General features: G+C 32.0%; 2 protein-coding genes across 5 annotated transcripts in view; both read right to left on the bottom strand.

The window, feature by feature from the left end:
• LOC100181365 (transmembrane 9 superfamily member 4) overlaps window positions 1–5,924 on the bottom strand; it is a 10,717-nt gene extending 4,793 nt beyond the window's left edge. The window contains exons 1-9 of one of the 2 annotated variants that reach the window (XM_009860712.3): window positions 5,710–5,924; window positions 5,230–5,329; window positions 4,718–4,871; window positions 4,282–4,419; window positions 3,793–3,976; window positions 2,856–2,967; window positions 2,476–2,615; window positions 2,104–2,252; window positions 993–1,152 (exon numbers count right to left, since the gene is read on the bottom strand). In XM_009860712.3, the coding sequence (XP_009859014.1) occupies window positions 993–1,152; window positions 2,104–2,252; window positions 2,476–2,615; window positions 2,856–2,967; window positions 3,793–3,976; window positions 4,282–4,419; window positions 4,718–4,871; window positions 5,230–5,329; window positions 5,710–5,841 (1,269 nt within the window). In that variant the 5' untranslated portion in view covers window positions 5,842–5,924. The remainder of the gene's footprint in view (window positions 1–992; window positions 1,153–2,103; window positions 2,253–2,475; window positions 2,616–2,855; window positions 2,968–3,792; window positions 3,977–4,281; window positions 4,420–4,717; window positions 4,872–5,229; window positions 5,330–5,709) is intronic. The other variant, XM_018812659.2, reaches the window with a different exon arrangement.
• Window positions 5,925–6,661: 737 nt separating this feature from the next.
• Window positions 6,662–9,272, bottom strand: part of LOC100179770 (jouberin-like) — a 17,383-nt gene continuing 14,772 nt past the window's right edge. For 2 of the 3 annotated variants that reach the window (XM_018812650.2, XM_018812651.2), the window contains 4 exons: window positions 8,907–9,016; window positions 8,447–8,547; window positions 7,943–8,191; window positions 6,662–7,520 (listed from right to left, as the gene is read on the bottom strand). In XM_018812650.2, coding sequence (XP_018668195.1) covers window position 7,520; window positions 7,943–8,191; window positions 8,447–8,547; window positions 8,907–9,016 — 461 coding nt within the window. In that variant the 3' untranslated portion in view covers window positions 6,662–7,519. The remainder of the gene's footprint in view (window positions 7,521–7,942; window positions 8,192–8,446; window positions 8,548–8,906; window positions 9,017–9,272) is intronic. The other variant, XM_026835083.1, reaches the window with a different exon arrangement.

Genomic DNA, 9,272 nt, shown 5'->3' with positions numbered 1-9,272 from the left:
CAATCATTCAAGTTATTAGAAGTCATAAAAAATATTGCAAATGTTATAAAAGTTATAAAATATTTTTTTTGCAATTTGGTAAATGGTGGTATTTTTTGACAAAGAAACTGACATTCTGCATAGTTAAAAGAAATGATAAATGAGACAAATATTGCAAATTACCAAATTATTCACAGGATTTTTAAAAACTTGTTATTATCAACTAAAAATAGAACTGAATCTCATAGTAAAAGTTGTATGTATCATAATTTAAAATATGATCTGGTATGCTAATGAATTAATAATACATAGTTTAACACATTGGTGGAACTGGATCAACCAGTGTAACCAGTTAAACTACCGTTACAAGGTTTGAATAGTACATAACAAAATGTGTATACAAGAAATGGTTGGGTGGCACACATAAAAATTATACATGTCCCAATAGTGATTACCTATGTTAACAGTATTTACAACATTTTTTTTTTCAAAACAAATCAGTGAAAACACATTTCTGTATTACCCAATAGCTAAAAAAATTCACACAATATTTTCAACACTTAAGTCAGAAAAACCTTCTCAATATATTTGACCACATAACAGTTTCACACACACGTGTTACATAAGCATAAGTTAACCTATGCTCTAAAGTACATGGGCACCATAACATTATCCTTTAATGGTGCATTATTACCAATTAACCTGTTCAATTACTATGTGTACCCAGAATATTCGCATGTGGTCATAGGCCCCAAACCCGGGGTTACAAGGTAGCCAAACCAGCTCTGGAATTTTCTACACTGCATTAATCAATAAACATTACAACCAAAGAGTTAGATTAGTTTCCCAGGAATTCCTGCAACTATCCCTGCCTTCCCTGTCATAGAAAACTTGGGGTCTATGCATGCATAAGGTATTATAATTGATACCTTGATATGCATGCCCACCCTACACAGAAAAGCTAAGCACCTATTTTTAAGTTGTATAAATTATCAAAAGCCTAAATAACTTACCGCTCCAGAAGAGTGTTTTCCCCAGATGAAAAAGTTGAGCAAAAATGCAATAGCAGCGCATATACCAGGGTATAATAAAGCTGTTTGTGCTGCAGCTCTCTTCCATAGTTGACCTTTCAAGCTTTTATAAAGCCTTCCAGAAAAGTAACCGCCAAATACCCTGTAATTTAAAGTGTGTTGGATGGTTAGTCAAACTTAAGAGTGGTTGTCTGCATGAATCTTTTGTCTGTATGAATCTTTGTTTTGTTGAGTTACTATATTAATGTAGGTTAACGTAATTGTTACAAAACAGTCTTGTTCAATTATTTTTAATATATATTTATATTTATATATATATATATATATATTTTAAATCCAATTTAATAAAAAAATAGAAATAACAAAAAGTATATGCTTGTTATATACAAATATACAATATACCAATTTTATACAAAAAAATCATTTCAACTTTTTAGAACTATATAAAATACTTGAATAACACCAGTTAGAGCACACAGTATTGTATAATTGAGTAAAGTTTGAAATAATGTCCAAAAAATCAATTTGATACAGAAATAGTGTATGGACAGAGGAGGTTTAAAACAAAAGATGATTTGTCAATTTGTCAAGAACAAATATTGTTCTACACAGTGACAGTGTACATGTGTCAATTGTGTAGTAAAGTATTAAAACAAATATCATTGGCATGAAGTGGAGGGATCAATACAAAAGAAAAAACTCATTTCATATTTCTTTGTTTAAGTTTGTTATCTGGTGTATGTCATTACTCATTAGTAGTTAAAAAATGAATGAATGTCATTTATTTATTCTGTGTGGCAGAACAAGTTTACAATTTATATTGTGGTTGTTTTATTTTATACATATCATGCTCACTTATGAGTTACCATGTTTTTTTATGCATTATGGACGACAATTTGGACAACCAATTTGTGACCAATTATTTCCGGATTTCAATGTTTACTAATTAATGCAAAGTAGAAAATGTCCTACCACCACAGGTTTGGCACCTACTGCCACCATTGTATGTGTAAATATACGAGACATATCAATCTCAACACTTCCTGCTTAACACAATACATCAAATATATTAAATAACAATAGACATTGTTACCCCATAAGTATGAAGAGAACAAATGATGCAGTGAGCAATGAACCGCGACTGGATGGAGACAACATACCAAGCATAGCTATGGCAATTGTGATGATGGCCATACCAAATAATTGAACTCCTGCGCCAACAAATGAAACCAGGAGCATGATCTAAAATAAAGAACAAGGTTTAATACATTGATGTAGTTGTAAACTTGTAAGAATAGATAAATTTCTAGGACCAATGAAAAATTTAAGCTAAAAAGGTTAAATTTAAATAAAATTTTTGGAGACATTTTACTAGTGAATAGTTTAACTTAATTAAGAATAATTGAAACAAAAATATTTAGAACTAAAAATTATGGAATAATTATTTTTCGTTTTAACATTTTACCCTCTTAGGAGGACGGAAGACATCGCCATGGACGAGTTTCCAACCTGTCTCTTCAAGAGCGTCTTCCAAATCATCATCTTCCCGATTGTATTGAGCGATATCTCTTCTTAGTGTCCGTACAATGATCATGGTGAGAACTCCTGGATGGTTGGGAGGGGAAGGATTACAGAAGAAAAGGAAGAATAATACATACAGAATATACACAGAATGTGATTTTATTCACTTTTTTTGTTTCATTGAGTAGCAAACAAAGGACATTTACAGAATTATATAACTGACTTAACTGTAACTCCTCCACTCAAAAAGAGTTGTTTATTGTCAAAAACAAGATCACTAAATATGGAATTTAGGTGATAACAGTATTCCAAGCAATATAATACCTGCAAGAAAGAGAACAACTACAATAGAATTGACGATGGAGAACCAATGAATCTGAACATCTCCCATTCCAAGGTAGCTGTCCCATCGTGAGGCCCAACGGATGTTACTCGCCTGTAAAGCAAAGGGGTAGTGTTAGGGATACATTGGGTATTCTAGGGTGATGTTAGTAGTGCATGAGGTAATGCTGGGTGAATGTTAGAGGTGGCTGGGGACTGGGCCACTGGGGAACACCATGCTGTACTTTTAGCCAACTTTAGTAGACTTTAAAATGACAAATTGTAATAAATCGCTGTTGGGTGTGATGAACAGAGCATACAGAATTAACCACATTAACCAACTAGGTTTCCTATAAATTACCTTGTGACACACTTAATTTACCGTAAATAGGCCTAACATATAGTTTTAAAAAATAAACCAACAGCTTCAATTTACAATGGAAAGTAGTTAAGTACCTTACATATAATTTTAAACGTGTAACAAAAGCACTAAAGTAAGTACGATTAGTGGTGTACAATTATCTAAGACTGTTAGACAACACAAAGCATCATAATACGCTTCAGCGATCATGTTCAAGAGCCGTGCTAAGGAAGGATATGGGGCCGCACCTTTTAACAGTCCAGCAATATTATATTTAAAACTATATATTTATCACACACAAATATATATATATATAATACATATAACTATGTTTGATAAATATTGTTCACACAAGAGTAAAACACTTATTTTAATAAATAACTTGATTTTTGACTTTTTACCCGACTTTAGATTAAAAACTATATTATACAGGCCATAAGATATATAATTACATTTTACATATATATCCTAGAAAAGACATATTCTAGCTAGAGCTTTCTAGACCACTTATTCCCACTTTGTAGATAGTCTAAGTTAGTTTAATCTATCTAAATATTTGAATATTCACAGATATCCTACCTTCCATTGTACTTCATATGAAAACTTTAACTTCGTTGTTTCTTCAGTTATTTTCTGCTGTCCTTGTTCATGACAGAAATCTCCAGTAGCTCCTGCATCCAACATTACTGAACTATCCAGACTACGAGGTTGGACGTCAAAACCAACTACTCGGTAAGTATCCTCATCAGGCTGTTTGTTGTAGCTGGTGGGAACAATATAGTTATTCTATTGGTGAGCTTACTAGTTTACTATCTCAGTAATTTTCCACATTTTCATAAATATATCAAACAAAAGTGTTTCCACTTTGTTTCCAATATTTTACAAATATATATATTATAATATATATATACATATCACACAAAAAGTGTATTTGACAAACATATCACGCAGAAATATTTTCAGTATTTGACAAAAATATCACGCAAAAATGTTTTCAAAAAACTCGAAGAAGTTAAATTATGTGAAGTTAAATTATCTATTACAATTTACAATGACATACAAACTTACTGTAATATGATTGATAGATGGTTGTTAATATAAAGCTCTTTGTCATCTCTCACAAGTCCCAACTTGAACCCATGTTCCAACTGCATCCCGCTTGCGTCGTTTGGCCAAACAGTGGCAGCAGGGAGGTTATCCGCCAACCTAAACACAAGCGATAAGTAAACATACATATTTACATGAAACAGAAATTTACTTCATCTAAATTCACTTAAATAGAAATTCCTTTTATATATACAATGTTGCTGCCATGAATACTTGTCCAACTTTAGGCAATTTACTTTTACAAAACAAATATTTTTGATTATATACTTTTTAACTGTTGTTTCGACGCTATATCCTTACTTTTCAGTATTAATATTTTTCAATCTTCACTACTGTAACCGAAAAGACAAATAAAGTTGTATATTAATAATAAAAAACATGGTGTTATTTAACTTACAAATGCACAGAGTAATCCTCTTTGATTCTCTGCACAAGCGTCTTAGCCATTTTTGCATCCAAGGTTTGTTCACATATAGTTGTACATCCTTGGTCTTTATCCATCTTAACATTGTACGCCGTGTTTACAATTCGATCGCCGCGTAAAACTTCACCTACAAGTTTCATATCATGCGTTAATATGGATAATGGATGTGATAATGGCATTTATACTTATTTAATAATTATACATTTCTACTCTATATGGGTTAGGTCTTGCATCGTGGCAGGCTATTATAACAGCACTTATTTATTCTTTTTCAAAAAAGGAGCTGATTAAGTATTTAGAAACAAAATAAGAAGGGTCCAAGCCTGTATTGATGCTAACGGAGGTCACTTTTAACATCATTTATAATTGTCATTTCGACACATTTATATTTACTCCTGGTTACTTTATAAATATGTAGGTGCACAGTGACTCTCGGAACACATTACCTGTTACAGATTGTATTTAAAAGAATGATTCCCACTCACCTAAGTTTTCAGTTTTGTATTCCACCACGGTTGGTTTACAAAATGGTAGGGAATAATATTCATAAGGTAGTTGTGTTTTTGAACTGGTTAACTTCACAGCCTATAAAACAAATATGGTTTAGATGATAGATATACATATTGTAACATTATGAAATGGACAATTTTGTACAATACAGAACAATTTTATATATCCGTGTAAATACCAAACAGTTAAAACTGTATATATATAGAGAGATTTTTAAAGTGTCACTTATATTGCACATAACTATATTGGAAATGCAAGTTATAATAGCGTTAAATAAAACTACAACTTCATATATATATAGCCTTCATAAAAGTATCATGCTGTATTACATAACATATTCTATACCAAAAGTGATTTATGATTTGATGCAAAAATACTTCAAATACCATCTTATTTCAGTTATCGAAATTAAATTCTGACTCTTTTTAAAGATCTGCATGAAAAAAATTATTTACCTTAATTTCTACATCATCTCCTTTGTTAAACTCGACAGGTGCAACACCAGGAACATAGAAGGCTGTGGTGAGACAACATAAAGAAGACGCAAGCAAGCAAAACACAAGAAATTTGCATCTAAAAGCAGTCATAGTCTTGCTTTTTGGACAACCACCAATAGCAATATGATATTCTTACACAGTGATCTGTAAAAGAACTAATGAAAAAAGACATCAGAGCGTAGACAGCATTATAAACGTATATTACTATAATACTAACATAAAATGTTTATTTGGTTTCACTTCCACTATACTGTAATAAACGCTACGGAAATTGAGGAAATCCTCGGCACAGTTAATGCAATAAAAAGACCTAACTAATTGGCGTATTCATTTATATAACTGGCAAAACTCGTCTAAAAAAAACGCTAAACGACGCAGAATATAAACTGCACATATTTAAAACTATTAATATCATACTTTTATACTAATAAGCGCACTAAATATCTCGGTAATAAAAAATAAACTAGTTTAATGCCTCAAAAAGCCAAAACCTGTTAGCTGTACTAACTTTAACACCGGAAGCTTTTCAAACAATTCAAATTAACACGCATGCAGATTGTCAGTGTACATAAAAACCAGTTTGACGTGTTTCCCATTATCTTACGGGGTCATGGGGTCATGCCATAGAGACTAAATATATTCTTTATTATTATTGATCAACTGACAATTTGGCGCGTGATAAAGAATAGTTAGATGATAATTTTAAACTAATTTTAGAATAACTTTTAAGTGTAAAAGTTGCAGCCGCTCGCAATTTGTAGTTTTTATTTGCTCCCCATAAATTAGTGTTACCCGTTTAAAATTTCGGTAACGAGTTTAAAATATAGGTCGCGAGCATAAAACGTCAGTGATTGACATAAAAAATACGCTACAAACCGCAAATTCGAATAAACGTCTAAGCTGTACTTCTCAAAGCGGTTTTATTCAATAGATTAACCATAACCAACTGTACAAATAGAAAAAAATAGTGTATTCTAAAACGAGATAAGATTAGTAGCGTTACTATTTATATGAAATCATAAACAATAAAAAAGTAGAAAAAGTCATGAACTAAATTGACACTGTTTTAAAGACTAGACGGTAAAACACACAAAACTATAAAAATCCGTTAAATGCAATTGCTATACATACTGTACCAAGTGGTAAAGGTGTAATATTATATTAACAGTATATGAACAACTCTCAAGCTACAGTGATATTGTGTGGATGTCCTGTTAAAAATTCTTGCAAACGTTATGCAAACACACACAGAATCATACAAAACTGATGCTATCTAAACAGTATGCAAGATGCAAATAATAATGGCAGAATCGATACAGTCAAACAAAACTGATTGCTATTTTTTTAAACTTCCGAAGTGTTATCAAATGCTGGGTTTGGATTTCCTTGGATTACTGATGTTCCAAGTTCCAACATAGGAATCGTCTCATCTTGCTCACTAGACTGGGTGATGAGGACTTTGGGAGTTTTTCTGTGAGTTGATCTTGTCTTCTTCTGCTTCGTAGCTGTGGATGTAAGAATGGGATTAAGACGACCAGAAGTCGGCTTTTCAGACTCAAATCCTGCCCCTCCAAGGACAGAGTTGGAAAATGAGCTCTCGGAAGCCATTCTCGCTTGGACTGCTTTGAGAATCCCGAATCTTGGTGATGGTTGAGTAATAGATGAAGCAACATCAGTTCCAGGAGCAGTTTCTGGTTGCTCTGATGTTTCTTTCTTCTTTTTCGGCTTTCTTTTCTTAGGAGGTGTACTAACAGGATCATCATGAACATCTGGAATTTGTTTGAATGATATAAAAAATCGAAATATTATGATTTATTTTTTAGGCATTTTTCAAATTTTTAAATGTTTTTTAGACTGACAATTTAACAACCTAGAAGTGACCACTTGGTTGCAGCAATTATTACGAAGTTTTTTTACTAATAACTTGTAAAGCAATGGCAGTGTCAAGCCTCGAACAAGTATCACTAGGGCTTAGATGCAAGTGCTCTAACCAGTGTGAAACTGCACCAGACATTGCCATTCAAAATATTTATGTTTAATAGCCACGCATTAATTTACACCGTTTTCCACAAGTTTTTTCCATAGCGTCTAATAACAACTGTTGGTTCCCTTTTCTTTACATACCATGATCCTCGGTAAGAGATAAATTTAAATAAAGTTATGTTAAATAATCAACATTTTTAGGACTTACCAACAATTGTCACATGTTTTAGTAGGGGTGGGTGCTTTAGGGGGGAGGGTGGGTAACTGACGAGGGGCTGGCTTGGGGTTTTTGGGGCTTGCTTCAGGGGATTGGTCCCTTATTATGGTTCGAGCACGTGGTTTAGGTGTGGTTGTGATGTCATCATTGACATCCTCAATGATTGTGACATCATCACTGATATGAGGTATGGAAGATTGACTTGTCGGTGATCGATTCTCACGTCGACGTTGCCGTGAACTACAATATAAAACATACAAGATATTAAATAAAATATAAAAATTTTGACTGTGTTTGTAGTTAAAATCTAAACTATATGTTACTTAACAACAGGCCACTAAATTGTCATCATTTCCAAATTAGGAATAATTTTTCTTTTTTAACAATTTGTTAAAAAAAATTTACATTTTTTTACGAAGAAAAAAATGAAACAATTTTGTATGAAGGTAAAAGAATCATATACAAAAGATAAAATCTTCATGAGTGATCACCAACCTTCGACTGATACTAAGAGATCCGAGTCTCTCCTCATCTCCCTCCGATTCACTCTGAGAGTAAAAATTAAGTTTTCCTCCGGGCATCTTCAGTGCATGGAACTGTTAAAAACAAAATTTACAATTTTTTGTAAGAAATTGTTACTATTTAACTACTTACCATTTAACTATAATTGGGAAATGTTACTATTTAATCATTTAACATTTAATTTAACTCTTTAAAATTTTTCTATTTATCCATTCAACTATTTAACTATTTATACCTATCGTAGGAGAATAACAGTAATAAGAAATAGAATCGAAAAGTACAAGTTTCATTGGTTAAAATTTTGTACAAAGTAATAAATTTAAAGTAATAAAAAAAATTGACAACCATCTGAAAAATTGCTATCAGTAAAAGTATAAGTGCTAATAGTTGATGATATCGATATTTAAAAATATTATTCTTTAAAATATGTTACCGTTTTTCCACTAATGCTCTCTGCACTAACGGGTCTTTCCTCTGGCACTCCAAACATGACTTCTGGAGATGCTTCTTGTTTTTCAAGTTTATCCTCAACAGATTCATTGTCTGTAGTTGTGATTTCAATAATGTAATTAAAATTTTAAACGGTCTATAAAATATATGATATAAAGTTTAAATTTAAAATTATTAAATACACAAAACCCAACAAATTGAAAGTCTGTGACACAAGCGTCCCGGGAAACCCTTTATGTGTCACATGCTAGAGAATGTAAAAAGTTATGGCGGCAATTCGTAAAATATTTCGAAAGCAAAATAACCTCACAACTTTAATATAGAATAAGAGCATGAAACTATCCAAGCA

This window comes from Ciona intestinalis, chromosome 7 (assembly GCF_000224145.3).
Source record: "Ciona intestinalis chromosome 7, KH, whole genome shotgun sequence".
Lineage (NCBI taxonomy): Eukaryota > Metazoa > Chordata > Ascidiacea > Phlebobranchia > Cionidae > Ciona > Ciona intestinalis.
The sequence above is the reverse complement of the archived record's forward strand: the minus strand, read 5'-3'. Positions and strand labels throughout refer to the sequence as shown.